At 44.1% G+C, this 23,573-nt stretch overlaps 1 protein-coding gene across 3 annotated transcripts in view; it reads left to right on the forward strand.

Annotated features, from left to right (window-relative positions):
• MICU1 (mitochondrial calcium uptake 1) overlaps positions 1-21,717 on the forward strand; it is a 168,791-nt gene extending 147,074 nt beyond the window's left edge. For all 3 annotated transcript variants that reach the window (XM_081105258.1, XM_081105260.1, XM_081105259.1), the window contains 2 exons: positions 16,208-16,297; positions 20,771-21,717. In XM_081105258.1, the coding sequence (XP_080961384.1) occupies positions 16,208-16,297; positions 20,771-20,931 (251 nt within the window). In that variant the 3' untranslated portion in view covers positions 20,932-21,717. The remainder of the gene's footprint in view (positions 1-16,207; positions 16,298-20,770) is intronic.
• Positions 21,718-23,573: the final 1,856 nt, after the last annotated feature.

A 23,573-nucleotide genomic window follows, 5' to 3' on the forward strand; every position in this document is an offset into this window, starting at 1 on the left:
TTTGAAAAGCCCAACTAAAGATAATAGAATTGCTTTAAAGAACAGTTATGTAGGATGAATCACTGTCCGTGCTAAAATTATAGGATGTACAAAATAGAATGATTCAGGGTAGTAGTGGCAAAAAGTGCTTTCAAACTGCTTCAGGCCATTTTCAGGGATGTTTAGTATCTATATAATCCATGCCTCATTACCCTTGCTAAAGAGGCAGTGGTACAAATGTACAGTCATATCTGATATCCAAAAAATGTGTTTGACATTTGTTTTGACTTCTTAGTTATATCTGTATAACTTTGGGTGCACTGCATGTAGAAGGGTAAATATCTAGGGGAAAGTGGCCCAGATTCATGCCCAGTAACAGGGAGAAACCAAGTGTATTCATTTCTCAGAGCTACCATAACAGATTACACAAACTTGCTGATTTAAAGTAACAGAAACTTATTCTTCCTCAGATCTAAGGGCCCCCAATTCAATATGAAGATATTGCAGGGCCATGCTCCCTCTGGGCTCTAAGGAAGGGCCCTCCTTCGCTTCTTCTAGCTTCTGGTGGCTCGTCGTTCCTTGCCTTGTGGCTGCATAACTCCAGTCACTGCTTCTGGCTTCACATGGCCTTCCCTCCTTCTCCGTCTGTGTCCTTCTTCTGTATGTCTCTTTTTAGGACACTTGTCATTGGATTTAGGGCCCAGCTGGGTCATCTTTAACCCAGATCTCATATCAAGATCCTTAACTTGATTACATCTGCAAAGACCCTTCTTCCGGAGTCTCATTCACAAGTTCCAGGAGCTAAGATGGGGACATGTCTTTTGGGGCCACCCTTTAACCCACTGTAGCAAACAAGAACTAAGTATCCCTCACATGTAGTCCACAACATAAGGCAAAAGCAAACACCAAAAAAGTGAATTTAATTTACTGTGAGGATATTTGTATTGTCTGTTTAAAAACTGTTCTCTTAGAAACCTAATTATACTTTTCACCTGGTAATTTCTATATATCCTTCAGGTCTCAATTCAAATGTCACTTCCTCAGAGAGGCCTCTAGTGCATTCCACTGTTCTTCCCGAGTCCTTCGCTCTGCCAGATGTGCCCGTCTCCTGCAGGCTCTCCTTGCATTCTCCCCTTTGCTCTTAAAACCCTCCTGATCCTGAAAGTCCTGCTAGTGATTTTTCCATTGGTTTGAGTCCTATACAAATTCTCCCTCCACAGAATTATGGAATTTTATTGCTGAGATGAATCTTACAAGAGAGGAAGAAACGTGTATTGGTTAAGAATCCAGGTTCTGAAGTCGTATTGTCTGGATTTGAATTTTGGCTCCGTCATTTACTAGCTGAGTAGCTTTGGGCAACTTCTAATTTAGTTTCTATGCTTTTAAAATCAGGATAAGACCCACGTCATAAGGTATCAACCTTGTGCCTATCATTTGGTGAATGTTTAATAAGTGTCAGCCGCTTCCATTATGAATGTTTAATAAATGTTGATAAACGAGATTTAGTGCGATTCATCCATTTATTCAGCCAACAGTATAGGCGCTGTTATAGTAGCTGGGCACAGGGTTCTACCCTATAGATGCTCACAGTCTAATAGGGAAGGAAGATAAGTATACAGGCTGGTCAAGTGCTAATTAAATAAGAAGATTAAAAGTGGAGCCTCTCGCCCTGGCCAGCATTGCTCAATGGTTAGAGTGTCAGCCTGGACACCAGAGGGTTGAGGGTTCAATTCCCAGTCGAGGGCATGTACCGCGGTTGCAGGTTTGATTCCGGCCCTGGTCAGGGCGCATGTGGGAGGCAATCAGTCAACATGTCTGTCTTACATCTATATTTCTCTTCCTCTTCTCTTCTCTTCTCTTCTCTTCTCTTCTCTTCTCTTCTCTTCTCTTCTCTTCTCTTCTCTTCTCTTCTCTTCCCTCCCTCCCTCCCTCCTTCACTTCCCCCTCCCTACCACTCTCTCTAAAAATTAATGGGCCCTAGCCAGTTTGGCTCAGTGGATAGAGCGTCGAACCTGTGGACTGAAGGATCCCAGGTTTGATTCTGGTCACGGGCACATGCCCGGGTTGTGGGGTTGATCCCCAGTAGGGGGCATGCAGGAGGCAGCCGATCAATGATTCTCTGTCATTGATGTTTCCATCTCTCTCTCCCTTTCCCTCTGAAATCAATTAAGTATATTTAAAAAAATATTTTTTAAATCAATGGGAAAAAATGTCTTCACTCCTTGGGTGAGGATTAAAAAAAAAAGTGGAGCCTCTGACCCATATTGGGGGTGGGATGGAGATAGAGTAGGGCAGGGGTAGAGACAGGAATACTTCTGTCTGCCTTCTGTTCTCAGTCTTGGCTGTCTTTATTTTTTCCAAAAGGTTAGGACCTTCAGAAATTGGCACCTTTTTAATGGCCCTGGCACTGTTTCTTCTTTGGCTGTTTTAGAACTTGCAAATAGACATAATTCAGCATGGAATTTCCCAAACAGCATTGTGAAAAACACTGTATACTGCAATATGTTAATGGTTCTGTGGGTTTTTAAAAAGTATTCCATGATTCAAATACGTTTGGAAAATGCCAGGTTATACAGAATTTCTTCCTGCATCACTACTTCTGCCAACGTTTTAATATGCTAATGTGCATTATTAATCTCCAGGGAAGCAATATAGTTCCCAAACTTGAATTGCCCTGAATGTCTTTTAACAACTTACAGAGTTAATGTTCCTCAGAACACTTTGAGAACCCAGGCAGGCAGCAACTACGGATTTACCATATTGCAGCACAATGCAATCCCTCCAGAGTAAAAAGCCAAATTTCCTTGAGGCTTGCTCTTTAGTTCTGCATGGCCCAGGTGAGAATGACAACTCCCAGGCAAGAACAAAATGTCCTGGTAAATTATGACCATTTGAAGAAAAAACCTTTTCCATGAAATATTGTGTGTTTCCACTATAGGTTGTCTCTTGTTTAGCACTTAAGAGAAATGGTTTCTGCTGCTTACACACTGGGCATAAAATTAGACATATACCTTCCCAAGGGCTGTCTGAGTGATTTACCTAGTTTGCTGAAGAAGGCAATAGAAAATTGAACATGACTCCTTCCCCAATGGCATCCTATGATGGAAAAGTTAGAAATTATTTGAGTTGGAGCTGTGGAACGAGCTATGGCCTGTATAACTTAGAGTATTATCATCTCTTCCAAGAGAATGAGAGGTTTGCAGGGATGGTAAAGCCGCCATTACAAAATGCTGTTATACCTAGATTTGGTAAACTCGAAGGTCCAGTTGTACTTTAAACTATAATCCAGGAAAATAACCACCAAAATCAGGCCTTTTGTCCTCATGCCCCAGCACCAGCCTGCCTAGATTGAAAATCGTAGTTTATGACATGCTTTGGCCTTAATTCTTTATAGTCATTCTATACGTACAGTTTGCCTTATTGTCAGACAAACCAAGAGAATAAATCGTTAAGCCTGCAGCATAATTCCCACAGGATGCTCTCTGCACCCCCAAGTATTTTTCTGAAGTATCAGTCACACCCTCAAATGATCCCCGTTTCCTTTTCTCTGAAGTGGCGCGGGTGACCTCTGAGAACCTTTGTGGTTTTCAAATTCTTTGAGTCTAATAATTTCGAATGAGTAAAGGAGTTTCAGCCTTTTGGTATTTAGGTCCCCTCTGGGTTGTTGGGAGAGTCAGAAATAGTGATGGAGTAATTTCTAGCACACAAAAACTCTTGTATTCTGAACAACCAGTCGTCTTTGACAGACAAGCTGCCACTCTCTCTCCGGAGCCCTGGGAATCCTGTAACGTTGCCCTTGGGAGGTGGTGAGGCTGTCACACATCTGGAACACTAACACCAATGGTTATTTCATAGGAGCTTCTATATACGAGGCATAACACTAGGTACTTTATGCACATCCTCACTCTTAATCCTTAAAACTTAAAGGTATTATTCCCTGGATTATGGATGAATAAATATAAAATGAAGCAACTGGCTCCTGGTTACCCAGCTATGCAGTGGTAGAGCCAGGATTCAAGCTCAGGTCTCTCTAACCCCAAAGGCTGTATTCTTTCCACACCATTACGTAGCCTTGCAGTATATCCTGAATGCTGCTGAAATACAACCCAGGAGGCAATGCAGATTTGCCATTTTGAACCATGTTTCTCAGGAGCTGAAGAAAGACAGGCTCTAGGCCAAACATGTCAAACTCAAAGGCTAATATGGGCCAAATAAATGAGGCATGGGGCCCACAGGCCGCAAGTTTGACATGCTTGCTCTAGGCTGTTTCTGCTGGCTAAACGTTCACCATTTGCAGGAGGAAAATAAAGTCCTTTTGAAAATTATGATGTTTTGGAGTTAATGCCCTTCTCTTAAGTATAAAATATGTCTGACATCTGTAGTGCACATTGTACTGTGACTTAGACTCTTGGAGTTGTTGTCTAATCTACCTTCTTACCCCACATCTGAACGTCTCAGTGGACACATCTGTGTTCTTCACCTTTCTGAACATATTACTCTTCAGTGAAGAACTCAGTACAAAAAATCCCAAAGAAATTTAAATAAGGTTGGATAGCATGGAAAATTGGTATCCCTTTAAAAGATACTACAGAACAGCCCGGTCGGTGTGGTTCAGTGGTTGAGCATCGACCTATGAACCAGGAATCACAGTTTGATTCCCAGTCGGGGTACTTGCCTGGATTGTGGGTTCCATCCCCAGTGTGGTGCATGCAGTAGGCAGCCAATCCATGATTCTCTTTCATCATTGATGTTTTTCTCTCTCTCTCTCTCCCTCTCCCTTCTTCTCTGAAATCAATAAAAATATATTTTATAAAAATAAATAAAAGATACCACAGAACAGAAAAAGATATATGTATATATTAAACTACCAGTTTCTCAACATTGAAATACACAGATATGGCCCTAGCTGGTTTGGCTCAGTGGATAGAGCGTTGGCCTGCAGACTGAAGGGTCCTGGGTTCAATTCCAGTCAAGGGCACATGCCCGGGTTGTGGGCTTGATCCCCAGTAGGGGGCATGCTGAAGGCAGCCGATCAATGATTCTTCTCATCGTTGATGTTTCTATCTCTCTCTCCCTCTCCCTTCCTCTCTGAAATCAATAAAAAAATATTTTTAAGAAAAAGAAATACACAGATACGGACTACTTAGCTTCTAATAATCAGAGTGTTCTTCACCACCTCTACTCATTGGAGTGGCAAGGATTTGTTATACTTTTAAATACTGTTCTAACATCTAGCATTTATTGAGTATTAACTATATGTAAGAAATTGGTAAGTATAAATTTTCGTTTTAAACTCAGACCTGAGTTCGAGTGCCTGCTACTCACTGGCTTTGTGACCTATCCTCTGCCTGTTTATCTTATTAAAGAGCCAGCAGGCTGAAAACAACCTATCCCAACGTGAAAACTCTGCAAAAAGTGATATAATTTTTTTTAACTACCCTAGGACAAGCATGTCAAATTCAAAGGCTAACATGCACCAAATATGCGAGGCATGTGGCCCACAGGCCACGAGTTTGACATGCTTGCCCTACGAGCTGATGAGGCTTACTTTTGTTCTCTTAGGAAGTAGTAGTGTCTACTATTTTTTCTCATTCACTGTTGAGATTCAGATGATTTTAGAAGTTTTAAGTTATTAATATGTATTAATGAGGAGGATTGGAGCTTTTAGCTTTCCTAAGTTTCCTCATTCATCCAAAAATTCTTGCAGCCCTGGCTGGGCAGCTCAGTTGGTGAGAGCATCGTCCTGATACACCAAGATTTCGGGTTCAGTCCCAGTCAGAGCACATACAGGAATCAACCAATGAATGCATAAATAAGTGGAACAACAAATCTCTCTCTCTCTCTCTCTCTCTCTCTCTCTCTCTCTCTCTCTCTAAAATCAAGAAATAAAAAAGAAATCTTAAAGAATAAGTAACAAAAATAAGGAATTAACTTTTTAAAAAATTCTTGGAATCATTGCTTTCAGAAGATATTATTATTATTTAAGTTCTCTGTTCCTAGTAACTAGACTGTAAACTCTCGAGGACATGAACCATGTGTTCCACATCTTTATATTCTACTCTGAGCCTAGACCCATTCTGCATATACTGTGATATTCAGTTAATGTTGAATAAATTAGTGAATTAATTGTAAACATGATCTGATCCTGTAAAGATGGTGAAATGCTCTAATAAAGGCCTAGAGTGAGGGGAAAATAATATGACTATGATACCTTCCCAGGTCATTAATTTTCTTGACATCAAGAGCAAGTCGCGTCTTTGGCCCTCGGGTTACAGTTGTATTAAATATCTCTAAGGTTCTTCCACATTTGGAATTCTATGACTATAACTAAATCAGCTTTTTATGGAATGTAGTAATGTTTTAAGGGACATGTTATAGCCTAAAGTTATATCCAAATCCGTGTGAAAATGAGCTAACTTATAATTACCAGATACATTTGAAATCAGAGCAAGACTGTTGAATTCCCAAAAGAAGAATGGAACTTTTATTTTCTTTTTCAGAAATTTAAAATTTAATTAGACCTTGATTAGTGCCTCTATAAGATCTGATTAATGGAGCTTGGTTTAGTAGTTGCAGAAGAGTGACCATTCTCTAAATGTACCTAAAGTGAGAACACCTACATATAAAGTATTATTTGAGGAACTTCCAAAGGACATCCCAACCATAAATACCTTCCTCACTTAACTTTCTTACTGTACAACAAATTACTACAAATTTAGCATCTTAAAACACCACCTGTTCATTATCTCAGTTTCTGTAAGTCAGAGTCTAGGCACAGCATAGCTAGGTTCTCTTAACAAGGCTGAAATCAAGGTGTCCAAATGGCAGCACTCTCATCTGGAGTTTAGGATCCTCTTCCAAGCTTATTTGGATTCTTGGCAAAATTTAGTTCCTTTCCGTTGTAGGACTGAGGTCCCCTTTCTCTCACTGGCTGTAGACTAGGGATCCCTCTCAGCAGGTCACTGCAGATCTTTACCGTGTGTTATTCTCACAGGCCCTCTCACAACATGGCAACTCACCTCTTCAAAGCCAGCAGGAGGAACTCTTTCCCCAGTGTGCTGAGGTGTATTCTTACATTATACAATCACTAGAGGCCCAGTGCACAAAATTCGTGCAAGGGGCTTGGCCCTCGTAGTCCTGGCTGCCTCAGCTCTCACAACAGCCCCAGCTGCTGCCTCAGCCCTCACAGCAGCCCCGGCTTCGTCCAGTAGGTCGTCAGGATGTTGCTCACAGTTCAGCCATCTTGTGTAATTAGCATATTACACTTCTATTATTATAGATAATCCTGGGAATGATTATCCCATACTTTCTCCATGTAAAGTAACCTAAATCACAGGAGTAGTATCCCATCAGATTCACAGGTTCTGCCCAGATTCAAGGAGAGGAGATGATACAGGATGCGTATTCTAGAGGGTGGAAATGGGGACCATCTCAGAATTCTGCCCACCACACCTGCCATAATTCCAGAAATTCACACCTGTAGATTTTCTTTAAGGACTTCTCAAGGTATGGACATTTTAACTGATTTAAGCCATGTTGTCCTATATAATAAAACCCTAATGTGCAAATCGACCAAACAGCGGAATGACTGGTCGCTATGATGTGCACTGACCACCAAGGGGCAGACGCTCAACGCAGGGGCTGCCCCCTGGTGGTCAGTACGCTCCCACAGGGGGAGCACCACTCAGCCAGAAGCCAGGCTCACAGCTGGTAAGCACAGCGGCAGGGGTGGGAGCTTCTCGCGCCTCCCCTGCAGGCGGGTGGTAAGGAGCGAGGGGTCCTAGACTGTGAGAGGGTGCACAAATCTCATGCACCAGGCCTCTAGTCTAAAAATAACAACGTGGCACCCTGGCCAGTGTGGCTCAGTTGGTTGAGCTTCGTCCCATACACCAAGAGGTTGCTGGTTTGATTCCCAGTCAGAGCACATGCCTGGGTTGCAGGCTTGATCCCCAGGAGGGGGGCATGCAGGTGGCAGCTGATCCACATTTCTCTCTCATCGATGTTTCTCCATCTCCCTTCCTCTCTCTTTAAAATCAATAAGAAAATAAAAATAAAAATTTAAATTAAAATAACAACATGGCAGTCATAAAATTTAAGGCTGGAATGGAGCTTAGAAATCATAAACCCCTACTTTATTATTTTTAACCTCTTCATTTACACATGAAGGAAATGACTTGCTCAAATCACAGATAATGTGATGCAAAACAGACTGGAGATTCAGGTTCACTGAGTTCCATGCCACTGTTCTCTTTGGTACATGGTACACTACTCCTGGAAGAACCCAGAAGATGATATAGGGGACCCAGTGCTTATATTTGAAGGCAGAAATAGGAGGAAATTCACAGTAAGAATATGGGAGAGTACTCCCCAGGACAGCCATAGCCTAAAAGCAGGAGGCAGGAATGTCATGAAGATGTGTGGAGAAGAAGTTTTGGGGGAGAGTTCCCATTTTATAAATTCTTTTAAAGTTTGTGGGAGGCATGCCCCAGTGCTTCAGTTCATCATTTCATTTTGTAAAAACATTTATATCTGAAGAGGGGTGTCTGCCAGGATTCCATTCATTTATGACAAAGTCAGCCTGGCCATGTAGATCAGTGGTTGAGCGTCAACCCATGAACCAGGGGGTCATAGTCGATTCCTGGTCAGGGCACATGCCTGGGTTGCAGGCTCAATCCCCAGTAAGTGTGAAGGAGGCAGCCGATCAATGCTTCTCTCCCATCATTGATGTTTCTATCTCTCCCTCTCCCTTTCTCTCTCTGAAATCAGTTTTTAAAAAATTTAAAAAAAGATTTTATAAAAAAGACAAAGTCATCCATTTTTAAAGTAAAATTACTCATGATGTAGACAAGAAAGCTCAAATTCTGAAAGAAATGTTTGCTTTATGAGGCATTTTCTCTGTAGAGACCTGGTCTATTTCTTCATATTTAAAGTCGCTTAGCAATTCCAAAGATTGATTCTGACTTAAGTATATTGCTTTGAATATATTGTTTTAGTAAAATTTTATAAACGACCTCTGGGAGAGAGAGTGAACTGCTTCAGGGATTCGTGATTACCAGTGGGAGAGAGAGGAGGCTGAAGGTGGGATAAACTGTCAAAACATCCACATAAATAGATAAGCAGGGACAAAATCTGCCAACATTACATCCTACAGAGAAAAGGAACAGAAAGGAATTACACCAAGTGGGAAGTAGAGTGATTTAGTATTTATTGCAACTGCTGCTTCTTTGGGGATTTCAAGGTTTACTACTCTTCAAAGCTTCTGAAGCTTTCATAAGATACTTATAAATGTGAAGAGCATTTAGCCTTCATATAACTTCAGCAAACTGACTTTAAATATGTCATTTGCTCTCACTTTAGCTGTCAGAGATTCAGACTCTGTTGAAGTTGACAACTATACACCACAAAGGGAGTAATTTTGTAAAACGGGGGATAAAAAGTACTTTCTCTTCAAGATTGAGGTTAGAATAAACTAAAAATTGGTGAAATAAATAATAATACATCCTGTTGGTAAAATACTATGCAGCTGTTAAAAAGAAACTGTTGCCCTGGCCCGTGTAGCTCAGTTGGTTGAGCATCGTCCCTTGCACCAAAAGGTCACAGGTTCAATTCCTGGTCAGGGCACATACCCAGGTTGCAAGTTTGATCGCAACCATTGGATGTTTCTCTCTCACATTGATGTTTCTCTCTCTCTCTTCCTCTCCCTCTCTCTTCCTCTCTCTCCAGAAAAATCAATAAAATATTTTTTAATGTAACTGTTTATGAACTGGTATGAAATTTCTCAGATACGTTATTAAACGAGTAAAAAAAGGCTGCATGTTTTGGTATACTACCATTTTTGTGAGAAGAAATGAAGAATAAATATTTCATTTTATATCCATAAACTATTTCTGGGGAAACTGGAGATACTGGTTGCCTCTGGATGACCAGGTGACAACTGGAGTGTAAGGTGGGGAGGGAGACTTTAACACTTTTTGTACCACTTGAATTTTAAAACAGGGGAATATATTGATTAATGAAAAATAACTTTTTAAAATAAAAAGAATGAAATTTTAAAGAGTCTAAGAGGGAAAGCAAATTAATATGGGAAATTGGTCTCCAAACAAGACCTGGCTTCATTATGAAGATGTCCTTGCAAGGAGACTTGACTAGCCCTCTGTAAAATCTATTCTAACCATCTCATGTGCCCTCTCTCCACCCCCCATCCTGCCTCCTGCACCTGTTCTAGCTCTAGCCAGCCATCAGCATCCCTTCCTGCTTTCAGTACTTTATTCAAGCTGACTCCCCCATCCCCACCCTATATTACCCACTACCATGCATGCCCACATCTGAAGCAGTCTTTTTAGTCCTTAGGATTCAGATCCCAAATGTACCTCCTACCCAATACAGCCTATTCTACTGTAACTCAGATGTGTTGTTAATATGTCTGATTTTCTCCTATGTATTTCTCAATCTTACTGGTATGTATGATTTCCCCACTAAATTGGATCGCCCTCTTGATCTTGGTGTCAGCTGGAATCACTGACTACCTAATAGCGCTAAGCAAGTAAGGCCATTGAAGCATCAGCTCTGAGGTTCAGAAACCTGACTGCAGGTTTTCTCCTCAGCATGTACAGTGTTTAGGAGCCAGGACCTCCCTCACCTTTGGCAGCCTGAGCACAGGGGGTCAACCTGCCTGTGGCCGAAAGCACCGTCGGAACGAGGACGGTTATAATCGTCATTATCAGTGTACTGTATTCCTCCTGGCTTCTTTTTTTTTTTTAATAAAATAATCAATATTTTATTGATTTTTTACAGAGAGGAAGGGAGAGAGATAGAGAGAGCCAGAAACATCAATGAGAGAGAAACATCGATCAGCTGCCTCCTGCACATCTCCCACCGGGGATGTGCCCACAACCCAGGCACATGCCCTTGACTGGAATCGAACCCGGGACCCTCCAGTCCGCAGGCCGACGCTCCATCCACTGAGCCAAACCGGTTTTGGCTCTCCTGGCTTCTTAAATCGCCAGTTCTCCTAAATCAGTGGTCAGCAAACTCATTAATCAACAGAGCCAAATATCAACAATACAACGATTGAAATTTCTTTTGAGAGCCAGATTTTTTAAACTTAAACTATATAGGTAGGTACATTGTTATTAACTTAATTAGGGTACTCCTAAGGCTTAGGAAGAGCCACACTCAAGGGGCCAAAGAGCCGCATGTGGCTCGCGAGCCGCAGTTTGCCAACCACTGTCCTAAATGCTATCTTCTACCCCACCCCCAAATCAGGTGTGTGTTATATTAGCCAAAGTATCCTGGAAGAAGAAGATAAAAAAGAAAGGACCGCCCAGCCAATTTGGCTCAGTGGTTGAGCATTGACCTATGAATCAGAAGGTCACGGTTCGATTCCCGGTCGAGACACATGCCCGGGTTGCAGGCTGGATCCCTGGTAGGGAGCGTGCAGCAGTCAGCTGATCGATGATTCTCTCTTGTCATTCATGTTTCTCTCTCTATCTCTCTCACTTCCTGTCTCTGAAATCAATAAAAATATATGTTAAAAAATAAAGAGGAAAGGACAAATACCCTTTAAGTGAAAATCCTTCCCTCTGTCCCCACACCTCCCCCAAAGCCATCTAGGGATGGGCTGAAGAAACTAAGACATCTGCATCATAAGCCTTTCCAGGGCCGAAGCAGAAATGTCTCCCCTCACGTAACCTTGGCAGTCACAAGCCAGCTTTTGATTCTCTCCACTGCAGGAGTAATCACATGGCCACACAGCTAGAGACTGTCAGCCCAACTTGGCATATTACCTCTCCAAACACCTTTGTGCAGGAGGAGGCGGGCAGCTCCTAACGGGGTCATGCTGCCCATAGCTGTGTCTGTGCCTCAGAGGCAGCTGTGGGAAATGCTCCCAGGGCCACCTTTACTTCACATGCTTTTCATTGGGTTGCAGTTTAATAAACCTTTTAAGTTGTCTGTGAAATTGTCAGTAAGTTACAAGGAAATGCTTATGTCTTCCACTGTATAGATCTGTGGTCACACTATAAAGCTGCCTCCTCACAACCCTCAGCTATTCAACCCTCCTCACTAGCACTGAGGATTTCCCAATTTGGCTTTTCTCTCCTCTGAGCTCTTTCTCTTGTTTAGGGTAATAGTCATTGAGGAGAATAGTATTGTCCATATAAGGAATCAAGTAGACGCAGTGTGTGTAGGGGAAAGGTCATTGGGTTGGAGGTCAGGAGACCTAGATCCTAGAGTCTACCAGCTGCTACCAGCTAGCTTTGTGACCCTGGGAAAATCATTAACCTCTCTGGATTTCACATGTCCTCTGAGGTCTCTTCCAATTCTAAGATTCTCTGATTCCATGTGGATATGTGGGCTCTTGTCACTTCAGAACTCTACTTTCTTCTGTTTGGTTACTGTGGTAAATAGTTTTATGTAATACTAGAGGCCCGGTGCACAAAATTTCATGCACTGGGCGGGGGGTGGGGGGGGGTCCCTCTGCCTGGCCTGCGCCCTCTCGCAGTCTGGGACCCCTCACTCCTTACCACCCGCCTGCAGTGGTTGCGCTTGCCAGCCATGAGCCAGGCTTCTAGCTGAGCGGTGCTCCCCCTGTGGAAGTGCACTGACCACCAGGGGGCAGCTCCTGCATTGAGCATCTTCCCCCTGGTGGTCAGTATGCATCATAGTGACCAGTGTTCCACTGTTCGGACGATTTGCATATTAGGGTTTTATTATACAGGATCGCTTCTAATATTATAGTCCAGGGGTGGGCAAACTTTTTGACTCGAGGGCCACAATGGGTTCTTAAACTGGACCGGAGGGCCAAAACAAAAGCATGGTGTTTGTGTGAACTAATATAAATTCAAAGTAAACATCATTACATAAAAGGGTACGGTCTTTTTTTTTTTTTAGTTTTATTCATTTCAAACGGTCCAGATCCGGCCCGTGGGCCGTAGTTTGCCCATGGCTGTTATAGTCACACAAACTCAGCATGTGTTTCTCTTTACTGTTGAATGTCCAGCCGTGGAACATGCCAGAGAGTAAACTTGGAACCTGACACAACTCAGATTCTGTTTGGACTTTTCGGAAGGCCAGATGGTACCACATTTTTGAGTGCCAGTTGAGCCCACTTCTTCAAATTCTCCCCTGTCCCAATCTAGTAGAAATCACCCAATCTTATGCCCATCTATGATTCATGCAGCTGGGCCAAATTTGCACAAAAGGAGTACATAGGCCTTGGAAACCTAAGCTTTCTCCAGGGTGATTTCATGCTCCGTGTAGACATCTTTCAGATTAGAAACTGGAATTTCAGCCATCAATCAAACTCCACTACCAACAGCTGGTCTGCATGGGGAAGTCGGCATCTGCAGGGGAAGGAGAGGAGTTCTGCTTACTGTGATTTAATTACGACTTAGTGATTTATTCCGGGATGTGGAAGCAAATATGAATGAGCCAACTCTCAGGACCAGCTGTCGAGTGCTTGGCTCCTAATCTGCTGTCATCCCACTTGCCCCGAGCACTCCCGGCTTGACAGCTCACCAGCTAGTTAAATGTTTATTTCCTCCTCTGCTCTGATTCATATCCTGGGGAGCCTATGGAAGGGCACCCCCACCAGGCTATTTGCTGACTTGTAACTTCCCAGTGGTTTGAGTTGGCTGCCTTAGCAGCCCTGGGTTTCCCCCTGTAGCACAGTGGTGTCGGAGCCCTCCATGTGAGATGGAGGAGTCTGTAGCTGTTCTGTCACAGGATGGCCTTTGTGGTGCGGCATTCCTGCTGGTGGCCTCCCGCGGTCCCTCTTCCACAGCCACGTAATGCTTCCGCGAGCTTTCACTAACAGTTCGCAGGAGCTCGCACTGACATCCTTAGGTATTGTTTTAGTTCGTGGTTTTTTAGAGGAAAAGGCCCATCTTCATGGGGAGAAGGATGGGCACCCGGAATATCAAGAGGAATTGGCAGTAGGCACTCTGCCCTGAGAGAATGGAGGAACTGGGGAGGAGGAAAAGAGGATACTTATCAGTTACGACCGAGTGTGAGATGGATGTGAAATGCAGAAAAAAGGGATGGTTAACAAAAAGCATTCGTGTTTATGTAACACACGGATACAGAAGTCTTGATCTATTTTTCAAAACGTACTTCTGTAGCCATGGGGGCGATCACAGTTTGAGAGCATCAGTGTTTTCACGGAGCAGTCTTCTGAGGTGAACTGAGTTTCCTTAGTATAGTTTCCAACTGAGAAGTGTAATAACCAGCTGTTACCATTTTAGTTCTCTATCTAGTTACCATTCCCATTGTCAATTGGCCTATGATTTCTGTTCCTTCCCTGAGCAATTTAGTTATGAGGAATCCGTTCTTCCTGGGCCAGCGGAGAAAATCAAGTGTCTAGACCAGTGATGGCGAACCTATGACACGCGTGTCAGAGGTGACACGCAAACTCATTTTTTTGGTTGATTTTTCTTTGTTAAATAGCATTTAAATATATAAAATAGATATCAAAAATATAAATCTTTGTTTTACTATGGTTGCAAATATCAAAAAATTTCTATATGTGACACAGCACCAGAGTTAAGTTAGGGTTTTTCAAAATGCTGACACGCCGAGCTCAAAATGTTCGCCATCACTGCTCTAGACCCAGGAGGCTGAGTTTCTAAACCCTGGAACTTGTGCAGGTGTGAGATGCCCAGCTCCCCTTTCAGTAGTTAACCACAGCTCGTGAGCATCCACCGCAATAGTATTTTTTGCTTAAATCTTTTCTTTCTTTCTTTTTTTAATATATTTTATTGATTTTTTACAGAGAGGACGGGAGAGGGATAGATAGAAACATCAATGAGAGAGAAACATCGGTCAGCTGCCTCCTGCACACCCCCTACTGGGGATGTGCCCACAACCAAGGTACATGCCCTTGACCGGAATCGAACCTGGGACCCTTCGGTCTGCAGGCCGACGCTCTATCCACTGAGCCAAACTAGTCAGGGCTTACATCTTTTCTTCCAAGGGACATTGATTCCTCCACCCTAACTCACACCTGAGGGAGGGCAGTGTGAAGAGTAACCCAAAGCTGCAGGAGAGGAAGCTGGCTCTCCCCACCCTCCTGAGCAGCCCAGTGCCCCTCCAGCCACAGGCTCTGAGCACTGGGGCGCAGCCTCGCTTGTGGGTAACATTACCGTTCCTCCACCTTCAGCTGTTTCTGTGCAGCTCCACCCACCCTATCCTCGGATTCCAGAAAACACCAGTAAACTTTTTTTGCATATAAACCACCTCAGCAGTTACCTTGTGACATTCCCTCATGTGAATGAGAAAATTAGATCTGAAAAGGTCAAGCTACTCCATGGGGTTCACACAGAATGGGGGTGGTGGAGTCAGACTGGAGCTCAGGTCTTGTGACTTAAGCCCAGCCTTCCTTCTACATCACCCCGCTCCTCTGCACTGCTCTGGCACTTGTATGGGCACTGAATACGTGGCGGTGACGGAGGTAAAGTGAAAGACTAAATGTAGGAAAAAAATGACAAGAAAGAACTGAAGTTGCAGGGATTACATAGACAGAGAAGGCACACGACTCTAGTTTAAGTTCCCGTTGCTTCTGGGTAACTACAAACTAATTCTTTCCTTTCCTCCATGCTTTAGCCCACTTAAGAGTGTGTCTAGAAGCAATAGCAACGTTAATGCAGATATAAAATTTATAGATGTAGGTAGATCACGATAAATGGGGTAAAAGGCAGTGGAAACTGCCTGGTCCTTCCTGGCTTATTTCCATGAGAACACACTTCTCACATGATTGCTAGCGTTCAACAGTAAATGTCAGAAAAAGAGAAATTGGCATGAGAGAAAAGATTTTCTGGAGGTCGGAAAAAGACAAACAAAAAAGGCTACATCCTGAACTAGTGAGACGGGCGCCCCTTATCCCCAGGGGCTGAGTTAGGAAGGACAAGGCGGCAGGTGGAAAACCTGTAGGGAGGAGGGGCCGGAGCTCATCCGTGCAGGTACTTACTGTCCATCAGTAACTGAAGGGTGAAGCCTTAGTTACTGAGGGGAGCCTCCTCATTTCCCACCTCCCCTTCCTTTTGCTACCAGGTATTTACTTTTGTTATCATGTTCTTTCCAGTGGGTTAAGGATTAAACACTAAATTATCATTTTCTTAACTACAGTTGAAAACTCTTTATTATGATTGAGTAGTTTTATCCACCGCATTTAGAGAAAGCAAAATGCAAGTCCCTCTGCTATGCTAATTTAGCATCTTCCTTTCTTCGTCAGTGACCATGCAGCAGGTGGCCAGGACAGTGGCTAAAGTGGAGCTCTCAGACCATGTGTGCGACGTGGTGTTTGCGCTCTTTGACTGTGATGGTGAGTGGGGCCCTCTGGAGTCAGGCGGGAAGACTCAGCCTACTGCCCTTGGAGGGGACACTGTTTGGAATGGAGCCTTGCAGACAGCTGCATGTAGTAGCCCACACCTCTTTAGCCAACTCCTTCCCCACATCGATGGTTCAGCCCTCAGCATCATGACATTGAGAAATATAACCCCCCGTCCTGATTTGTGTTTCCAGTTCTTCCTGTAATTCCCGTTTGCCTATAGTTCTCAATTAATTATGACCACAAGGACCTTAAAAATGGAAACAATTCAACTATAGAAGTGTTTCAAAGTTAAATAAACATAAACTCAAATATAAAAGCTAAAAAAAATAGAAACAAAAATATTGGACCCAGCTTGCTGCTTAGTAGATTGGGAGCACTCAAGGACCTGAATGCCTAGGAAGATGCTGCTGCATCTCCCCCTCCCAGGGCGCATTTCAGTCTCCACACTCCATCGTGGCACCCAGCTGGCAGCCATCTGGGTGTCTGTGACCACTCTGTAGGAAGCCCTGTGAGAGATCCCGCATTATTTCTCAGCTGTTAGCTGACATCATAATGATGCTAATATTCACAACGGAGGCTCACACTTTTATCAGTGCTTTCTGTGCTAAGCTGCTCATTTAATCCTCTGACATTGGATTGTTACTAACCACATTTACAGACCCGGAAGCTGAGAGACTCAGATAGGTTGAGTAATTTTCCCAGGATCACAAAGGTAATAGTAGACAGCAAAACCAGGTCCGAATCAGAGGTCAGTGATGCCACCCTCTATGCTGCCTCACCTCCATTGCTTGTCTCGCCTCCATTGCTTGTACCTCCTCCATTGCTTGTCTCCCAGCCAAGGTTCATTGTTCATTTTCCTTCAGGAAGCAAGGCTACGGGAATTCAAGAACCAGCCCAGAAGCATCTGCCTATGGGAATCTTCTGTTTTGATCCCAGCAAAATGAATTTTTTTTCATTCTTTAACTTGAATCAATTTATCCACATTACTACATGTTACGCTCTGTCTCTGTATATGTGGCCTTGCTTCCCTACTAAATTGTGAACTTTTAAGGTTAGTTACAAGTCCTGTTCACCTTTAGAAACCCCACACATACAGGACCTCAGTACTTTACACATAATCTCATTAATTTATTTGTTATTAAGTTGAGCTCAAGTTATTTAAATCTACTACCTGCAATCACAACTGAGGTCTGAGTCAAAGGAAGTCCCCGGGCTAGGACAAGGAAATGGCCCCATCTTCTAGGCTGCCCTGTCCAGTATGATACCACTAGTTACAAATGGCTATTTTAATGTAAATTAATTAAAATTGAATACACTCTAAAACTCAGTTCTTTGGTCTCGTTAGCTACATTTTAAGTGCTCAGTTTCCATATGTGGCCAGTGGCTACTGTACTGAATAGCACCGATTTAAAAAAACATTTCCCTCATTGAAGAGAGTTCTAGTGAATAGCATTACTGTAGAGAGATTAACTGCCCAAAGATTTTTTAAAATATATTTTTATTGATTTCAGAGATAGGAAGAGAGAGAGAGAGATAGAAACATCAGTGATGAGAGAATCATCGATTGGCTGCCTCCTGCATGCCCCCTACTGAGGATCGAGCCTGCAATCCAGGCATGTGCCCTTGACTGGAATCGAACCTGGGACCCTTCAGTCTGAAGGCTCTGTCCTCTGAGCCAAACCAGTTAGGGCTCCAAAGATTTTTTTAATTTATTTTTTGGAAGAGAGAAATGGAGAGAGAAACAGAAACATTGGTTACCTCACACATGTGCCCTCGAGCCCACAATCTGGTATGTGCCCTGACCAGGAATCAAACCCATCAGCTTCTGGTGCACAGGATAATGCTCCAGCCAACTGAGCCATAACAGGCCAGGGCCCATCCCCAGGTATTTTTACTCTAATCACATTGAAGTGGTTTGTTGTTGTTTTTTTAAGAAACATTTACGTTTATAATTTTTATAATTTTTGAAGCCGATATCCTGAGCTGGTCTGTGAGGTGAATCAGAGAATAAAGGCAACCAGCCTCACAGTGCTCTACTCCTAGGAGGGCCTGGGAAATTACATTGGATTTTCCAGCCTTTTAGAAGCAGGCTCTGCCAATATCTACTGAGTCACCTTTAGAAAATCATTTAACATCTCTGGGGCTTATTTTGTTAATCTACAGAAAAAGGAAGTATATATTAAATTTAAAAGCCATTATCATTACAAATTGGTAGTTACAAAATAGGCTTGAGGAGGAATTATACAGCATAGGGAATACAGTCAGTAATATTGTAATAACGATGTATGGTGCCAGGTGGGTACCAGCATTACCAGGGAATTGCTCTGTAAATTATCTAATTGTCTAACCAGTATGCTATACACTTGAAACTAATATAAAATAATATTGATTATAAATATCACTGTATTAGAAAAATAAGAATAAAAAGACATTGTTATTTCTACCAGTGCAAGGTCTTAGGTCAAAATGTCAGAGGACTTGTTCAGCAAAGAATTTAGAGTTGCACTTACAGGTCACACACACACACAGATGACATTCAGTCATACCCCTAGAGCCATCCAGACTAGTCAGCTCTGGCCTTAGGGAAGCAGGAAACAAATTCCACAGTAGTTTGAATGAAATGGCCTCAGATTTTTTCACCTGAAGTTTCATTTTACATACAAAATAGTAAGAATCTTGTTTAGATTTTTGCTCTTTTAATTACATTTTCAGTAAGCCATATTATTGATTGCTTAGCCCAGCAAGGCTACTTTTAATATTGAAATATACATACAGAAAAGTGTAAATATCTTAAGTGTACAGAGTGATGAATTTTTAAAATACATTTTTATTGATTTCAGAAAGGAAAGGAGAGGGAGGGATAATAAAAAACACACATCAATGATGAAAGAAAATCATTGATCGGCTGCCTCCTGCACACCCCCTGCTGGAGATGGAGCCTGAAACCCAGGCATGTGTCCTGACCTGGAATCAAATCATGACCATCTGGTTCATAGATTGATGCTCAACCACTGAGCCATACCTGCCGGGCAGATTAATGAATTTTTAAAAGCTGAACATACCTGTGTAACCACCATTGTCCAGAAACATCACATTACCTGGACCACAGAGGCCCCCTGCTGCTGCCTTCCGGTCACTTCCACTCCCAGGGGCAGCCACTCTCCTGACTTACAGCACCATGGACTAGTTTGCCTGCTTTTGTTTGTTTAATCGTGCTGTGAGGTATCCCTGGGGTATCTCTGTGGTTGCCCATGCTCTCTTCAGCCAGAAAACAGGCTGTTCCAGTTTTCAGGTACTCTGTACAAAAGTAACCCGTTTAGTCCCTCTTTGCACTCTCTCCAGACCGGTCATTAGTAAAGGTCTGTTTGCTGGCTTCCTGTTGCCTCATCACCCGCAGTGAGGCAGTTAGTCCTGGGCCTCTAGTCAAGGGAACTGCCTCCTGCTGCTGGAGTGGTCACTGTTCCGTGTGACTGAGAGGGGACCTTTGGTGAAAGCAGATGCTCTCCAAGTTCCTTGCAGACCTGAGCATCTGCCCCGGGGGAGGGTGGACGGGAATCCTTGAGAAAATGGGCTCAACCCAAAGCCAGGTAGTGATTTTGGTTTTCACCATGAACAACCCTCATCTCTCACCTGACCATTGTAACAATCTCCTAAATGACTCCCATATCCAGTTGTGCCGCTCTCTGGTCCCATCCCCATATATTCAGCCAGAAAAATCTCTCCAAATGGAAAGCTAACTGCACTCCACTCCCCTGCTTCCAGTCCTTTCCTGGCGCTCTACCACCCAGAAGATAAAGTGCAAACCCCTTCATGAAAATACAAGATCCTTGGGGACCTGTCTCCTGCCTGCCTCTTTAGTTTACTTGCCATGCCCCCACCCCACCCTGTGAGTCCAGCAATACCTACCAGTAGCTCCATCAGCCTGCTGCTCCCTGCTGTGCCTTTGCTAATGCTACTACCACTACTTGGAATGCTTTCCATCTCACTCTCCTTTACTTGGCCAATTCCTGTTAGTCCTTTGGGACTCAACTCAAGAGTCTCCTCCAGGAAAGCTCTGCTGACCTGTAGTTGTACCACCTCCAGCTTGGGTTAGGGAGTCTCCCTCTGCACCCCAAGAGCATCCTTTACCCCATTATGGCATTTACCACACTGTTGAGATCATGTGTTTGTCTCTCCCACAACCTGTGAGTATTTCAAGGGACAAAGGTTTGTCTCCTTATTCACAACACCTAGCACAGGACCTGACATAGAATATATTCTCATTTAACTTTTGTCACACTAACCTGTCAGAGTTGCATGCAGCCAGAAAGATCAAGAACAAACCAGTTCGTTTCAGGTCAAGAGAATTCAATTTGGCTGTGAGAGAGCACTGGGCTTTACAACTCACATTGTGTGAACAATGGAATTTTCTGTGTTTGTTCCGAGGCCTCCTCTTACCCCTGTCATGTTTGCCTCTTACTCTAGGCAACGGGGAGCTGAGCAACAAGGAATTTGTTTCCATCATGAAGCAACGGTTGATGAGAGGCCTGGAGAAGCCCAAAGACATGGGCTTCACCCGCCTGGTGCAGGCCATGTGGAAATGTGCACAGGATACTGCCTGGGACTTCGCTTTGCCCAAACAGTAACCCAAAACAGCAAGAGGGGGCCACCTCCTTTCCCCACTACCCTGCCGCTCAAGCAGAGCCTTGGCACAGGCCTTCCTGCTGCTGCTGGAAGTCGTGCTGCCTTCCTTTGGGAATGATCTCAGGATTCAACCCGTTTCCCCTCTCCGTCCTTCCCCTGATTCTAGGCTCTGATTCTGCCCAGTGACTCTCCCCATTGGTTCTCAAAAACACGAAGTCGTCCTAAACACTCAGACGTTTGGCACCTTCAACAGCACTACCCATCCAAGCATAAAGAACACGTGGACATTCACAGATATCCACCAGCCCTGGAAAACACCCAGTTCTCGGCTCGTTCTTGCTGTGGTTTTATAGTAACAAGAACATTCCTTGCTTTTTCTCCTGCTGATGCTTTTAAGCTAAAAATTGGGAAAACCTCTGGCAGCAAAAGGAAGTCTGTGATGAAAATAGTGAGGATGCCTGGGCCGCCCCGAGCTGGCAGGCAGCCAGGGTCAGAGAAGGGTCTGTGCCCGTCCCCAGCTTGGCTCTGAGGCCTGCTCCAGGGAGGTGATGTCACAGTGGGAATGCAGCAAGATTGGAATCTAAAGCAGCTGCTTGCTGGCTCTCCCTTCTTTTGCTCTCAGGCTCCGTAAGAAGACTCCACCGCAACTCTGTGTAGTGAGCAGCAGCGACTGAGTTCATGGTCCCTGCAGGTGCCATTCCTCCTCCAGGACTGTGCCTCTGAAGCCGAGGCCTGCGCGGAACCCCTGTGCCCTCCGCGCTTCAATAATAAGTTTGCCACAAACGCTCCAGAGGCTGTTGTCTCCTTTATTTTAGGACCCTCTGGGGCCCTTTCATTTCACTTCTCCGCTGGGTTTGAGATCCTGTGTTCTTTCTACCAGAGTCTGGTTCTTCCTGTTAAAGGCAACTTCAGGCACAAACAAGAGGCGGGGGCACTTAGAGGTTAGTGGTGGTGTCGGTGGTGAAAACGGCACCAGGTATTAGACCTCGGTTCAGCAACCTCGGTACTTGAGTTCTAGCTGAGAAAGAATGCAGAGCCAAGACTCAAACTTTTTTTTTTTTTTTAATATATTTTACTGATTTTTTACAGAGAGGAAGGGAGAGGGATAGAGAGTTAGAAACATGGATGAGAGAGAAACATCGATCAGCTGCCTCTTGCACACCCCCTACTGGGGATGTGCCCGCAACCCAGGTACATGCCCTTGACCGGAATCGAACCCGGGACCCTTGAGTCCGCAGGCTGACGCTCTATCCGCTGAGCCAAGCCGATTAGGGCAAGACTCAAACTTTTAAGAGAACATTTATTTAGAAAGTCACAGAGGTAGGAGTGAGCCGTAGAAGAATGGGCGCAGGAAACAAGTTACAGAAGCAAAAGAAGGGCCTTGGAAGTTAGGAGAGAGGCAAGGAAGACACGTCGAGTAAGGGGTGGGGAAAGGCTCAGGCGCGCTCCACAGAGAGTGTCGGCTGCCCTAAAGGTGGTAAGGGTGGGGATTTTAGGGGCGGTCCCAAGGGAAGAGCTCAATAGAATATTCATCAGCTTTCCAGGTGTGTCCTTTCAGGGTCATGGTCTTCACTGATTGGTCAGCATCAGGGCAAGGGTTAATCAATACAGCTGGTTAACATAGCCATGGTTGCTGGTCTGGTTTTGCTGCTTTTCTGGGCCTGGAGCTGAAACACAACTGAGGCCTTGATGTATTTGATTCGGGTCAGAACCTCACTGTCTTGAGGGCTTCATGCTTCAGGGCTGTTCTCCAGCCCCCTGTCCATTCCGCCTCTAAGGGGGTCTAACTCACATGACCAGCAATGTGGCAGGGGAGGAAAGGTTCTTGTGGGGGGAAAGTCCTTGTTTTCCCAGTTTTGCCCATTCCACCCTGGTGACCCTCTGTACCTGGCCTATCATCCTTGCTCTGTTTGTCTAACTGCCTAGCACGGTGGCATTGTTCCAGCATAGTTTGGACAGCTTTTCATCCTGGGCAAGTGTACAGAGTCCTTGATTACTCATACCCCACAATAAGGAACTAAAATGGGGTGGTGGAGTATATGAGAAATCATCTGGTACGACCATAGTTTTAAGAACCATAGCAACCAGTGTTTTATATGGACTCAACTCTGCCACCGACTCAGTGTGGCCTTGAGGAAGCAAATAATTTTCCATCTGTTTCCTTCCACTGTGAAATGACACGGGTGAGCTCGATGGGCTCTGAGGTTTCTTCCAGGTCTAAAAGCCTCTCCTTCAGTTCTCCTACAGAATTCCTGCTGTTTTCAGAACCTCCAGCTAGTGCCTCCTGGCACAACAGTGTTTCGAGTCCAGTGTCACAGAAGCACCACGCCAAGGCCTGGAAGTTGGTAGGGAGTGCTTATCAGGCCGAAGAGAGCCTGGGTCTGCGCCTGTGGCTCCTTAAGGATAGTCCCAACCAAGCGTTTTCTCAGAGCAATTTAACAACCTCAGCCTGACATCCTTTCTGGGAGCAGATTAATTTTTCTCTCCAAGGAGTTCGCCACTCATCTACTTCACCTGCCTCCCACTCTTCCTTTCCCGGGCGTGTGTTCCTGGTACCCACATGCAGCCTTTGCCTTGCGCATTGGCCAGGGCTGAGGCATCAGCAAAATGTGAGCTTTTCTTAAAATTGTCCCAGAATCCCAAA

Source organism: Myotis nattereri (assembly GCF_964212035.1).
Source record: "Myotis nattereri genome assembly, chromosome: 13".
In the NCBI taxonomy this organism is placed as follows: Eukaryota; Metazoa; Chordata; class Mammalia; order Chiroptera; family Vespertilionidae; genus Myotis; species Myotis nattereri.